At 42.0% G+C, this 15,411-nt stretch overlaps 1 protein-coding gene across 1 annotated transcript in view; it reads right to left on the bottom strand.

Annotated features, from left to right (window-relative positions):
• The window catches only part of CSF3R (colony stimulating factor 3 receptor), a 191,809-nt gene that overhangs the window by 100,430 nt on the left and 75,968 nt on the right, over nucleotides 1–15,411 (bottom strand). Inside the window, exons 2-3 of the mRNA XM_063954393.1 lie at nucleotides 12,908–12,991; nucleotides 7,428–7,706 (exon numbers count right to left, since the gene is read on the bottom strand). Coding sequence (XP_063810463.1) covers nucleotides 7,428–7,706; nucleotides 12,908–12,968 — 340 coding nt within the window. The 5' untranslated portion in view covers nucleotides 12,969–12,991. The remainder of the gene's footprint in view (nucleotides 1–7,427; nucleotides 7,707–12,907; nucleotides 12,992–15,411) is intronic.

A 15,411-nucleotide genomic window follows, 5' to 3' on the forward strand; every position in this document is an offset into this window, starting at 1 on the left:
TGTCCCACAATTCTTCTGGCCACCGACAGCATCTCTTGCACGCCCCTGTCGTTTTTAAAAAAATTCTGCACCACCAAATTCAAGGTATGTGCAAAACATGGGACGTGCTGGAATTTGCCCATATTTAATGCACACACAATATTGCTGGCGTTGTCCGATGCCACAAATCCACAGGAGAGTCCAATTGGGGTAAGCCATTCCGCGATGATCTTCCTCAGTTGCCGTAAGAGGTTTTCAGCTGTGTGCGTATTCTGGAAACCGGTGATACAAAGCGTAGCCTGCCTAGGAAAGAGTTGGCGTTTGCGAGATGCTGCTACTGGTGCCGCCGCTGCTGTTCTTGCGGCGGGAGTCCATACATCTACCCAGTGGGCTGTCACAGTCATATAGTCCTGACCCTGCCCTGCTCCACTTGTCCACATGTCCGTGGTTAAGTGGACATTGGGTACAACTGCATTTTTTAGGACACTGGTGAGTCTTTTTCTGACGTCCGTGTACATTCTCGGTATCGCCTGCCTAGAGAAGTGGAACCTAGATGGTATTTGGTAACGGGGGCACACTACCTCAAGAAATTGTCTAGTTCCCTGTGAACTAACGGCGGATACCGGACGCACGTCTAACACCAACATAGTTGTCAAGGCCTCAGTTATCCGCTTTGCAACAGGATGACTGCTGTGATATTTCATCTTCCTCGCAAAGGACTGTTGGACAGTCAATTGCTTGGTGGAAGTAGTAAAAGTGGGCTTACGACTTCCCCTCTGGGATGACCATCGACTCCCAGCAGCAACAACAGCAGCGCCAGCAGCAGTAGGCGTTACACGCAAGGATGCATCGGAGGAATCCCAGGCAGGAGAGGACTCGTCAGAATTGCCAGTGACATGGCCTGCAGGACTATTGGCATTCCTGGGGAAGGAGGAAATTGACACTGAGGGAGTTGGTGGGGTGGTTTGCGTGAGCTTGGTTACAAGAGGAAGGGATTTACTGGTCAGTGGACTGCTTCCACTGTCGCCCAAAGTTTTTGAACTTGTCACTGACTTATTATGAATGCGCTGCAGGTGACGTATAAGGGAGGATGTTCCGAGGTGGTTAACGTCCTTACCTCTACTTATTACAGCTTGACAAAGGCAACACACGGCTTGACAAATGTTGTCCGCATTTCTGTTGAAATACTTCCACACCGAAGAGCTGATTTTTTTGGTATTTTCACCAGGCATGTCAACGGCCATATTCCTCCCACGGACAACAGGTGTCTCCCCGGGTGCCTGACTTAAACAAACCACCTCACCATCAGAATCCTCCTGGTCAATTTCCTCCCCAGCGCCAGCAACACCCATATCCTCCTCATCCTGGTGTACTTCAACACTGACATCTTCAATCTGACTATCAGGAACTGGACTGCGGGTGCTGCTTCCAGCACTTGCAGGGGGCGTGCAAATGGTGGAAGGCGCATGCTCTTCACGTCCAGTGTTGGGAAGGTCAGGCATCGCAAACGACACAATTGGACTCTCCTTGTGGATTTGTGATTTCGAAGAACGCACAGTTCTTTGCTGTGCTTTTGCCAGCTTGAGTCTTTTCATTTTTCTAGCGAGAGGCTGAGTGCTTCCATCCTCATGTGAAGCTGAACCACTAGCCATGAACATAGGCCAGGGCCTCAGCCGTTCCTTGCCACTCCGTGTGGTAAATGGCATATTGGCAAGTTTACGCTTCTCCTCCGACAATTTTATTTTAGATTTTTGAGTCCTTTTTTTACTGATATTTGGTGTTTTGGATTTTACATGCTCTGTACTATGACATTGGGCATCGGCCTTGGCAGACGACGTTGCTGGCATTTCATCGTCTCGGCCATGACTAGTGGCAGCAGCTTCAGCACGAGGTGGAAGTCGATCTTGATCTTTCCCTAATTTTGGAACCTCAACATTTTTGTTCTCCATATTTTAATAGGCACAACTAAAAGGCACCTCAGGTAAACAATGGAGATGGATGGATACTAGTATACTTATGGATGGACGAGCGACTGCCGACACAGAGGTTGCTACAGCCGTGGACTACCGTACTGTGTCTGCTGCTAATATAGACAGGATGATAATGAGATAAAATTAAAATATATATATATATATATCACACTAGTACTGCAGCCGGACAGGTATATATTATGTAATGACGGACCTGCTGGACACTGTCTGTCAGCACTGCAGACTCCTAAAGTAAGCTACTAGTATCAAGAAGATAGAAAAAATAAAAATAAACCACGGGTAGGTGGTATACAATTATGGATGGACGAGCGACTGCCGACACAGAGGTAGCTACAGCCGTGGACTACCGTACTGTGTCTGCTGCTAATATAGACTGGATGATAATAAGATAAAATTAAAAAATATATATATATATATCACACTAGTACTGCAGCCGGACAGGTATATATTATGTAATGACGGACCTGCTGGACACTGTCTGTCAGCACTGCAGACTCCTAAAGTAAGCTACTAGTATCAAGAAGATAGAAAAAAAAAATAAACCACGGGTAGGTGGTATACAATTATGGATGGACGAGCGACAGCCGACACAGAGGTAGCTACAGCCGTGGACTACCGTACTGTGTCTGCTGCTAATATAGACTGGATGATAATGAGATAAAATTAAAATATATATATATATATATATCACACTAGTACTGCAGCCGGACAGGTATATATTATGTAATGACGGACCTGCTGGACACTGTCTGTCAGCACTGCAGACTCCTAAAGTAAGCTACTAGTATCAAGAAGATAGAAAAAAAAAATAAACCACGGGTAGGTGGTATACAATTATGGATGGACGAGCGACTGCCGACACAGAGGTAGCTACAGCCGTGGACTACCGTACTGTGTCTGCTGCTAATATAGACTGGATGATAATGAGATAAAATTCAAATATATATATATATATCACACTAGTACTGCAGCCGGACAGGTATATATTATGTAATGACGGACCTGCTGGACACTGTCTGTCAGCACTGCAGACTCCTAAAGTAAGCTACTAGTATCAAGAAGATAGAAAAAAAAAATAAACCACGGGTAGGTGGTATACAATTATGGATGGACGAGCGACTGCCGACACAGAGGTAGCTACAGCCGTGGACTACCGTACTGTGTCTGCTGCTAATATAGACTGGATGATAATGAGATAAAATTAAAATATATATATATATATATCACACTAGTACTGCAGCCGGACAGGTATATATTATGTAATGACGGACCTGCTGGACACTGTCTGTCAGCACTGCAGACTCCTAAAGTAAGCTACTAGTATCAAGAAGATAGAAAAAAAAAAATAAACCACGGGTAGGTGGTATACAATTATGGATGGACGAGCGACTGCCGACACAGAGGTAGCTACAGCCGTGGACTACCGTACTGTGTCTGCTGCTAATATAGACTGGATGATAATGAGATAAAATTAAAATATATATATATATATCACACTAGTACTGCAGCCGGACAGGTATATATTATGTAATGACGGACCTGCTGGACACTGTCTGTCAGCACTGCAGACTCCTAAAGTAAGCTACTAGTATCAAGAAGATAGAAAAAAAAATAAACCACGGGTAGGTGGTATACAATTATGGATGGACGAGCGACAGCCGACACAGAGGTAGCTACAGCCGTGGACTACCGTACTGTGTCTGCTGCTAATATAGACTGGATGATAATGAGATAAAATTCAAATATATATATATATATATCACACTAGTACTGCAGCCGGACAGGTATATATTATGTAATGACGGACCTGCTGGACACTGTCTGTCAGCACTGCAGACTCCTAAAGTAAGCTACTAGTATCAAGAAGATAGAAAAAAAAATAAACCACGGGTAGGTGGTATACAATTATGGATGGACGAGCGACTGCCGACACAGAGGTAGCTACAGCCGTGGACTACCGTACTGTGTCTGCTGCTAATATAGACTGATATATCACACTAGTACTGCAGCCGGACAGGTATATATTATGTAATGACGGACCTGCTGGACACTGTCTGTCAGCACTGCAGACTCCTAAAGTAAGCTACTAGTATCAAGAAGATAGAAAAAAAAAAATAAACCACGGGTAGGTGGTATACAATTATGGATGGACGAGCGACTGCCGACACAGAGGTAGCTACAGCCGTGGACTACCGTACTGTGTCTGCTGCTAATATAGACTGGATGATAATGAGATAAAATTAAAATATATATATATATATATATCACACTAGTACTGCAGCCGGACAGGTATATATTATGTAATGACGGACCTGCTGGACACTGTCTGCAGAATGCGTTTATAAAAACACCACACGACGAGTGTTTAACTTTTTCAGGCAGACAATCACAATATACTGGTGGTCAGCAGACAATCACAATACTGGTGGTCAGTGGTCACTGGTCAGTCACACTGGCAGTGGCATTCTGGCAGCAAAAGTGTGCACTGTACTTAAAATATGTACTCCTGCTATAACTGCTCCCCAGTCTCCCCCACAATTAAGCTGTGTGAGCAGTGAGCACTCAGCAGTCAGATAATGATATACAGTATATGATGCAGCACACTGGGCTGAGCACAGATATGGTATGTGTGACTGTGTCACACTGTGTATCGTTTTTTTTCAGGCAGAGAACGGATTCATTAAACTGGTGGCACTGGTCACTGCCACTGGTCACACTATCAGCAGCAAGTAGTACTCCTCCTATATTATGCTCCCCAAAATTTGTGTGTCTCTCTCTCTAGTACTATTAGTCACTCTAAACGGAGAGGACGCCAGCCACGTCCTCTCCCTATCAATCTCAATGCACGTGTGAAAAATGGCGGCGACGCGCGGCTCCTTATATAGAATCCGAGTCTCGCGATAGAATCCGAGCCTCGCGAGAATCCGACAGTGGGATGATGACGTTCGGGCGCGCTCGGGTTAACCGAGCAAGGCGGGAGGATCCGAGCCTGCTCGGCCCCGTGTAAAAAAAGCTGAAGTTCGGCGGGTTCGGATTCAGAGAAACCGAACCCGCTCATCTCTACTTTATTCTCCATTACAGTACATACGCACAAACATATTCCGGATTAGTCTTCTGTACTCAGATTTACTAATAAGGGATTTGAATAAATTATGAGGTCCTACCTGCCAAAATATTGAAAGCTTTAGGTTCCTCCATGTTGCAAGAGGTGCATTTTAAATTTATTAACAAGGCATATGTATCACAAATTCAAAGAAGTCATATACTGTTAGAGGAAACTGGTCACTGGCCAAAATGTACTGCTTCGCGTGCTGATTTCATTCATAACATGTGGTCTTGCCCTAAGATCCGTTGATTTTGGAACAAGATTTTATCGTTTATTAATTAATCTTTCAATACACGTTTACCTTTTCACCCAAATCCACTGCTGTTTGCCAACTTTCACAATTGGAAAACTGATTCTCATATAACACACCTAATCTCCCCCCTGACGCTTATTATTTATTTATTACCAGTTATTTATATAGCGCACACATATTCCGCAGCGCTGTACAGAGTATACTTGCCCATTCACATCAATCCCTGCCCCAGTGGAGTTTGCAATCTATATTCCCTATCACATATACACATACACACACACACACACACACACACACACACACACACACACACACACACACACACACACATATTCACACTAGGGTTAATATTTTTGTTGGGAGCCAATTAACCTACCAGTATATTTTTGGATTGTGGGAGGAAACCGGAGAACCCGGAGGAAACCCACGCAAGTACGGGGAGAATATACAAACTCTGCACAGTTAGGGCCATGGTGGGAATTGAACCCATGACCTCAGTGCTGTGAGGCAGTAATGCTAACCATTACAGTCACAGTAGCTAAAAAGACTATCCTCCGCAAATGGTTAGACAAATCTGCACCCTTAGAAAGTGATGTTAAAGCTATTCTCCTTGATCTCATTTATTTTGATCGAAGGGATACCTTTTGTGATCTAGAAAAAGAGGTTCAACGCCTCATAAGAAATGGGATCCGTATATTGCGACACTGCCTGATACGTCTCATATTATGACAGTTTTTGAATCCACCGCATGGTTACTGTTATGTCAAATTACCTAAGTGATGTTGGCTCTTTCTCTTCTCCTAACTCGATGACTGTTTTCTTCGACATGTATACAATGTCTGTATTTAAACTGTTGTGCTTTGCATTTATTGTAATCCTATATGATCCTTACACCCTTAATGACCTTCATTGTTTTGCTTTTCAATTCTGTCATATTCTGTTGTTGTCAGAAGATGCTTTGGTGTCTTCTGTGTTATTGATGTTATGTGGACTCTGATCAGAGCCGGCCGTAGGCATAGGCAAACTAGGCAAATGCCTAGGGCATTTGGTATGTTTAGGGGCACCAGCAGCTTCTGCTGATTAAAATGATATGCGGCATCTGTTGTGTATGCTCTGTATCGAAAACCTTCTCTAATAAAATTTCTTCAGATAAAAAAAAAAAATGATATGCGGCATGCCTATATTCTGTGTGTGACTGTTGCTGTATCTGCATACGAAATGCTACGTTGCGTGTATTCCTGGAAATCACTGTAATGTAGCATTTTGTATGCAGATACAGCTGCAGTCGCACACAGAATATAGGCATGCCACATATAATTTTAATCAGCAGAAGCTGCTTGAGCATGCTAGCCACATAGTAATGCAAATAAGATGCATTTTCATAAACAAAAGGCGTCCGACGTTACCAAAGCTGCCAGCTGACTCATGCCAGGCATCTCCTGCAGAACTAGCGGCGGTGCTAGGGGGCACCAGCCAAAATCTTGCCTAGGGCATCATATTGGTTAGGGCCGGCTCTGACTCTGATGCCTAATAGCATTTCTTCCCTTGTCCCTTTTCCCTTTCCCTCCCTAGATCCTTGACCCTTTCTTACCCTGTTCTTACTTCTTTCTATTCTAATAACTAAAAAAAAATAATCTTTGCTGACATTGCCATTTTGTTCTTCTTGCCTGATCTTTGCTTAAGAGTCTTATGAATACCTAACATGATATTCTATGTTCTGATATAGCTTTGTGATTCTTTGTAAATGTCACACCTTGTAGGGCTTGTTCACATCTTTGCAGTTTAATGCAGTTTTGTATAAATTGTATTTAATCCATGTAAATTGTATACCAAATAGAAATCAAATAACTTAGGTTATGCAGGTGATAACATTTCTTCCATAGTGTTGTATTGAAACTATTATAATACAAAAAAAAAACAACAACTAGATCTAGTCCTGCTTAGTGCATAAAAAGCACATGATTTATTTTATCTTCCCTCCCCCCCAAAAAAAATTTGATGTCAACATAGCTTTCACTGATAAAAATAAGGTCTTTGTTTCACTTAAATATTAATTTATATTTCTGAAAATAAAAAATAGAAAAAAAATCAGACTCACAGCCAGCGTTGATTTGAATTGAATCAAGCAATTGTGGCACATCGCTACTGTTGGCAAAACACTCAAGCAATCCTGTAGACCTGTTGAAGCTGCTGAAATATACAGAGGACGTGTTCTGCCAATCATTGCTGTACTGGGAGTTTGGAATAACATCACCATTCAGTTTCCATATCACCTGGAAGTTTCCGGAGTTGGGGCAATAAGAAGGGCAGGAAGCCCGTAGAGGAGAACCAAGCTCAATTGTGGGGGAAGCTACAGTAATGTTACAAGACTGGACACCTGTCAAAAAAATATCATAATATTAGTAAAATCATTAAAATAAAAAATGGAATTTTGCATATTCCGTGCTAATCACTGGAATACACAGTGGGCCTGATTCAGATGTGGTTGAGGTGCTATCACTGCTGCTTACATGGAAGCAGCAGTGATAGCACTATTATGGTAATGCATCAGGAGGTGTCACACCTCCTGCATGCATTTCTGATCCAAGCTGTTTCCTAAAATGCAACATTGGATCAACTGTGACACCATTGGCTGCCTGCATGACCCAGGTCCCAGATCCTGGCCCCGTCCCTCCCCAGCAACAGTGGCGACACTCCTCCATTTTGAAAAACATAGTCCATCGCCACCCCCAAATGACATCAGACTGTCAATCACTGACAGTCTGATGCTGTCTTGCATCCACGTCACACACCCATACTGCATATGTACAGTACCAATCCAGCGCATGCTCAAAGTAATGGAAAATGGCCATCTGAGTGATCCTAAGACTACTCACAATGGGCATCTCAGCTCTGTAGCTGAGGCCAGTAAATCAGCGTTGGAAGATGCAGACACTGGCCTCGCCACTTCCAGAAAACACGCCCATTTTCAGGAACACCTGGCCGTTGCAGACCATTCTCCGCTCTCTAATGGGCGGCGACTTGGGAGCATGAAGAGACCTGCACATGCACAGTGCATATCCTTCCCATGCGCAGATCACCAACCATCGGAGATATATGTAAACCTATGGGTTTGCGTACAGTACATCTCTGAATCAGGCCCTTTATCAAGAGGATTTTTTTTTTTTTTTGCTATGTACAGTTTTAGTGGTGGAAATTTTTGTGAAACAGAAACAAGTTGTGTAAGAATATTTATTTCTCATGAAATAAGTGCAGTAAAATATTTAATTTCACCGGTGAGATTCGGTTTACATAGGCGAACTGTAGTCTGAACAGGGAGGATAAAATCTGCATTGAAATCATGAATCCTGTTCAATGCCTAAACCCTGTATAGTATAGTAGCAGCAAATAAAAGAGAGAACTAATTCTAAATACCCTGAATTATGCACATGTGATTATTGTGGCTAAATGCATAAACTAAGAAGAAAAAAGAGGACGGTACTAATTCACACAGTGCGCCACACAAAAACCAACAGAATAAAAGATGAAAGGAAAAATTCAATAATACATCCCTCTTGTATGTGTAGATAAATTCTTTTTCATGAGCTTTTATCCTAATTCCGTCTCGTCAGCACATGGGGAGAAAACAAATGATACAACATGTGTGGTACAGTAAAATTTAATCACACATAAACTGACAAATCTTTAAAATTTGTAATAGATATTGTAAAATAGGTGACAGTGGAATCGTAGGTGCTAGGATATTGTGGATAGATTGCACAATTACCAGAAAGGTATGAGAACCGGTGGAAAACAGTTCTCAAACAAAGTTCTTTAAAATATCACCAGCTTGGTCTTCCTGGGTAGACAGTCTGGGATGGATTCCTGGCAAGAGTTCGGTCTCCCACGTCTCCACAGCAGAAATTCTAGGATGCACTGTTCCAAATTGGGCAATCAATAGACTCCCTCCCTTTGACAAATCAGCATCCTCGATCTTGTATCAAAAAACCGAGGGACATCCCCCTTTCACATGTAAATCTCGCGTGTTCTCCACGGCCTTCTCCGGCATCCCGTTACGTCACTTCCGCCCGTCGGCAGGAAGTACGTCATAGGCGCCGTTACCATGGACACCTGATCCCGGAAGCGGCTCCCATCGCCGCGACGCTGTTTTCATAGCACGTATCAACGTTGTTACCATGGGGATCTGGACGCTGTCACTGGTTACTACCTCCGGCATTGTCCAAATCCCCGGAATTCAACCTTTTACTCATACGGGACTCACGTTGCCGGTACTAACCATGGTGGCCGCTTCATTGAAGAAAATGTATATCCCTGTGGCAGAGGCAGAACTCTGGGAGGCAATGGAGTCATCTGCCGCCGGGCTCCTGCTCTGAAGGGGGGCACCTCTCCTCCCATTCTGTGACACCAGTGAATTAAGTTAATTGATAGCTGCCGCTGTCTTTTCAGTGGCCGACTTCCTCACTGGTCCCTGCACCTTACAAATCACACCCTCTTTATTATACTGAATATACACATTTTACAAGTGTCACACCCAGGATTAGAAACCACAACCTATTACACTGGAAGCAGACACCTTACTGATGAAGCTGTTTGCTCCTGTATAGGAAATATGAGAATTTTAACTATATGAAGATACTTCTCTGACAATTACATGTAACTTCATATAGTTAGCATTCTCATGCTTCCTCTACAGGAGCAAATAGCTCCATCAGTAAAGTGTCTGCTGTTACACACACACACACACACACACACACACACACACACACACACACACACACACACTTATCTTGATATAGGAAATAGGGGGCACCAATATTTATCTTGCCTCCGGGCAACTGGGACGAACTTACGCCACTGCCCTGTGGATATAGAACAAATGTGAACATTTCAAAATACAAAATTAATTCTCTTAAAAGTTAATGTATTGATATATATACCCACATAAGGAAAAAAATAGAGTGAATGAAATTCACACATAGAAAATAGAAATAACACCTGATAAGATATAAAAGTTCATAAAAACCATTTTAACTCAAAATCATTGTTTAAACCACGAGGATGCAATGTATTAAAATCATAAATAAATTGCATTTCCCACTTGGCTAATTGGGAGGCTATATCCCTCTGTCTTGAGTTGCCTTTTATTAAACGTAGCCCAACAAATCTCACTATATCCTTAGTAGAGCTGCCATGATATTTCTTAAAATGGTTGGACAAGGCATGCGTTTCCAAACCTTTACGAATATTTCGGCAATGTTCTCCAATCCTAACTTTTAATGCCCGGGATGTACGTCCAATATAAAACAAATGACATGTGCATTCGATAAAATATATCACATTGTTCATATTACATGTCATAAAATCTGTTAATTTAAAAGTTTTCTCATTAATAACTATATCCTCCAATTTCTTAGAACCGTCGCTCTTAATTTCTCTACATCCCAAACATGTACCGCAACGGTGAAATCTAGTTGTCGCAATTCTCCCCGTTTTTTTGGTTTTAGGAAACTCTTAACTATTTTTTGTTTGATATTTGGAGCTCTTTTATAGATAAATGTTGGGCGCTCGGGGATTACTTTGCCAATCACTGGGTCTTTCTTTAAAATATTCCAGTGTTTCTTAATTGATCTTTCTAAAATACGATACTGAGAAGTAAAACTCGTTATAAACGCCCACTCATAATTATCCTGATTGGGCTTTTTATTTGGATTTATATTCAAAAGATCCTTCCTTTCAACTCTATCTATATCTTGGATAGCTTGATCTACCTTCTCAATTTTATATCTATTTTTGTTAAATCTACTTCTCAGTTCCATTGCTTGTTGTTTATAAACTGTTTCCTCCATACAATTCCTCTTTAACCGTCTCAGTTGTCCATGAGGAATCGAATCCAGCCAGTTTCTGTGATGGCAGCTGTCATATTCTATGTAAGACCTGGAATCTGTTTGTTTAGTGTAAGTCTTGGTTTGTAAAGAATTATCCTTAATAAAAACTGAAACATCTAAAAAGTTGACACATGCTTCATCGATATTAAAAGTGAAGTTAATATTTAAATCATTGGTGTTCAAATAGACACAAAAATCATCTAAAATATCTCTATTACCTCTCCATATAAAAAAAACATCATCTATGTATCTTCGCTATGACACCAGGTTCGCTCCGAAGGGATTGTTATTCCAAACAGTGTCTAATTCCCATTGTCCCATAAAAATATTTGCGTAACTCGGAGCGAACCTGGTGCCCATGGCTGTGCCCATTTTTTGTATATAAAAATCCCCATTAAAAATGAAATAATTATTATGGAGAATAAAATGGACACCTTCGATGATCAGATTCTGAACTTTTATATCTTATCAGGTGTTATTTCTATTTTCTATGTGTGAATTTCATTCACTCTATTTTTTTCCTTATGTGGGTATATATATCAATACATTAACTTTTAAGAGAATTAATTTTGTATTTTGAAATGTTCACATTTGTTCTATATCCACAGGGATATACATTTTCTTCAATGAAGCGGCCACCATGGTTAGTACCGGCAACGTGAGTCCCGTATGAGTAAAAGGTTGAATTCCGGGGATTTGGACAATGCCGGAGGTAGTAACCAGTGACAGCATCCAGATCGCCATGGTAACAACGTTGATACGTGCTATGGAAACAGGGTCGCAGCGATGGGAGCTGCTTCCGGGATCGGGTGTCCATGGTAACGGCGCCTATGACGTACTTCCTGCCGACGGGCGGAAGTGACATAACGGGACGCCGGAGAAGGCCGTGGAGAACACGCGAGATTTACATGTGAAAGGGGGATGTCCCTCGGTTTTTTGATATAAGATCGAGGATGCTGATTTGTCAAAGCAAGGGAGTCTATTGATGGGACGTTAGGATTGGACATAAATGTACTTATAAGGAGCACCGTGGAGAGGATGACTTCATTCATTGCCTTGATAAAGAACCTAAGGACAGGTTCGAAACACGTTGGCACAATTTGGAACAGTGCATCCTAGAATTTCTGCTGTGGAGACGTGGGAGACCAAACTCTTGCCAGGAATCCATCCCAGACCGTCTACCCGGGAAGACCAAGCTGGTGATATTTTAAAGAACTTTGTTTGAGAACTGTTTTCCACCGGTTCTCATACCTTTCTGGTAATTGTGCAATCTATCCACAATATCCTAGCACCTAGGATTCCACTGTCACCTATTTTACAATATCTTTTACAAATTTTAAAGATTTGTCAGTTTATGTGTGATTAAATTTTACTGTACCACACATGTTGTATCATTTGTTTTCTCCCCATGTGCTGACGGGACGGAATTAGGATAAAAGCTCATGAAAAAGAATTTATCTACACATACAAGAGGGATGTATTATTGAATTTTTCCTTTCATCTTTTATTCTGTTGGTTTTTGTGTGGCGCACTGTGTGAATTAGTACCGTCCTCTTTTTTCTTCTTTGTCTATATTAAGTGTACTGGAGAGACACTTAGAATTGGTACTATATCTATTGAGCAGCCTACATTGCGCAGATTGTCTATTCATCACTTAGAGGTTTTTTTGCATAAAATGCATAAACTGACTTACCTTCAGGCAGAAAGAGAAGGAGGAAGACTTCAACCAGCAGGGCACCCTGGTCTTTCTGCATGTCTTCTTCTTTTACCCCATAAACTGTCAGGGAGTAACATTTAAACAACTGTCACACGATTTGCAACCAAGTAAAAATAATAATTGTTCAACATATAAAAGATTTTACACAAAGTACAGCTCTGATAAAACTGAAGCAGGGATGGCTTCCACCTTCTCAGAGGTGACAGATAATCTTGGCCAAAGGAAAAGGTGAGGGAGCAATATAACAGACTATGGGGGTCATTCCGAGTTGATCACAGCCAGCCACTTTTTGCTGCTGCTACGATCAACTAATCCCCGCCTATGGGGGAGTGTATTTTAGCATAGCAGGGCTGCGATCGCTTGTGCAGCCCTGGTATGCTTAAACATTTTCCTGCAAAAGAAGACCAGCCCTACAGCTACTTACCCTGTGCGACGGATCCAGCGATGAAGGTCCCGGTCCTGACGTCAGACATCCGCCCTCCATTTGCCTGGACACGCCTGCGTACTTCTTACCACTCCCCGAAAATGGCCTCCAACGGTGAGTATCCGCCCCGGACCGCCTCTCCGCTGTCAATCTTCTTCCGTCCAGCGCTGCATCTTTTCTTCTCGCTAGGCGCTCCATTGCCTGGCGACATCTGATGCCGGGCAACAGCGCGTGTGCGCAATGCGCACGCCGCGCATGCGCAGATCTTACCCGTTCACACCGCAGCGAACAACCGCTGCATGCGAACGGGTCAGAATGACCCCCTATATGTTAATGATTAATGTCAAAACCATATGCAGGTCCTTGCTCTGCCCATCTGTTTCTAAGGCATGCCAATCTTTTCATTTCCTAATATATTCCCATATATTTGTGAGAAGATGATTATGTCAGATGTAGCACACATACAGTGATGGATTACCGGCAGGATGATCACATATACTGTGTGGGCTAGAGAAAGGGTGGGACACAGCACCAGGCCAGTGTATGAAAAATTGAAGCTACTGGCCCCAGTGGCAAACGCAGGATTTGCATGGGGGGGGGGGGGGCATTTTCCAGAACTGGGTGGAGCCAAGCACGTGGGTGGGAACTGAAGTGACCCAGTATATGCTGGGTCCGTAAAACTAGTGTGTGTTTTTTATATTTTTTATGTTTATTCGCTTCTCTTTTTATTTTATTTAATTTTTTACTCCAGATACGCTCTCTATATATGTATGTACATTCATACACTAAGTAGTTTGCCCACTGTAATCCTCCGTCACTGCCCCCCCTTGTCTCATTATCCACCGAAAGAACAGCAGCTGATCACTGCTGACAAGCTCCGCTATACAGAGCGCATCGTCACGGAGATGACGATGCGTTCCACAGTGCGTTCCACCGGCCGGCGGAAGTACCTTCCGCAAGACCGGAAGTGACGCGCGGCGGACCACGCCAGGAACTAGCTGTGCGTTCCACCGCGCTGCACAGCGCCATACGAAGCTTTTAAGCTTCGTTTTACATTCTATTTTCCCTGCCTTATCACTTGTTTGTGCCCTGTATACATCCCATATGTAGCTACCACGCCTGAAATTATAATTAAAATGTCTCCCATTAGCAAAATTCGACATCACCTAACAGGAAGTGATGTCATCAATTACCTGGCCATGTGCTGGGTTCTCACTATCTCTTTAGGTATAAATAGAGCATCTTTGCTCACTGACCTTATCCCCATGATGAAGTCTAATTAAGGATGAAACGCGTTGGGACTGATGCACCTGAACTTCCCTTATGGGCAGATAAGCTGTTTTAATACATATTTTTTGTACGTTTGAATTTTTACTATTTATCTTGGATGCTTACGAAAAATCTGATGTATCCCATTCCTAATATGGACAGATAAGCTTGTCATTCAATTTTATCTTGTACGCTCGCATTACTTCTACCTTTTATGTTTTATGTGTTTTATTAAATTTTGTGAAAAACTTTTAAAAAAATCCCTGGCTGTGGATTTCAATTTTTGGGATTTGCCTATACCCAGAAAGTTTTTTAAACACATAATTGGTTCATTTGATCTGTAGATTGAAAACTGTATATCTTATACTTCTACCTTTATGTTTTATGTGTGTTTTATTATTGTGAAAAACTTTTAAAACAAAATCCCTGGCTGTGGATTTTAAATTTTGGGATTTACCTTTACCCAGAAAGTTTTTTAACACACAATTGGTTTATATGATCTGTAGATTGTGATTGCGTAAAAACAGTACGCGCTATGTTATTTTGTTCTTCTTTTTTCATGTACCTGTACTGGTCCTATGACTGAAGCAAAATTCTGTTTATGCCAGATAAGTAGTATCCTGTTCTCAATCACACCAGCTCTATAATTTTACTAGACACTAGTAGGCGCCCTTTTCTTCACTTTCTGAAAATATATATATACATATCTACACATATATATATACTCCGTATATACACCTATGTATATATATATATATATATATATATATAGATGCTGCAGTGGCCG

Source organism: Pseudophryne corroboree, chromosome 2 (assembly GCF_028390025.1).
Source record: "Pseudophryne corroboree isolate aPseCor3 chromosome 2, aPseCor3.hap2, whole genome shotgun sequence".
Taxonomy (NCBI): Eukaryota; Metazoa; Chordata; class Amphibia; order Anura; family Myobatrachidae; genus Pseudophryne; species Pseudophryne corroboree.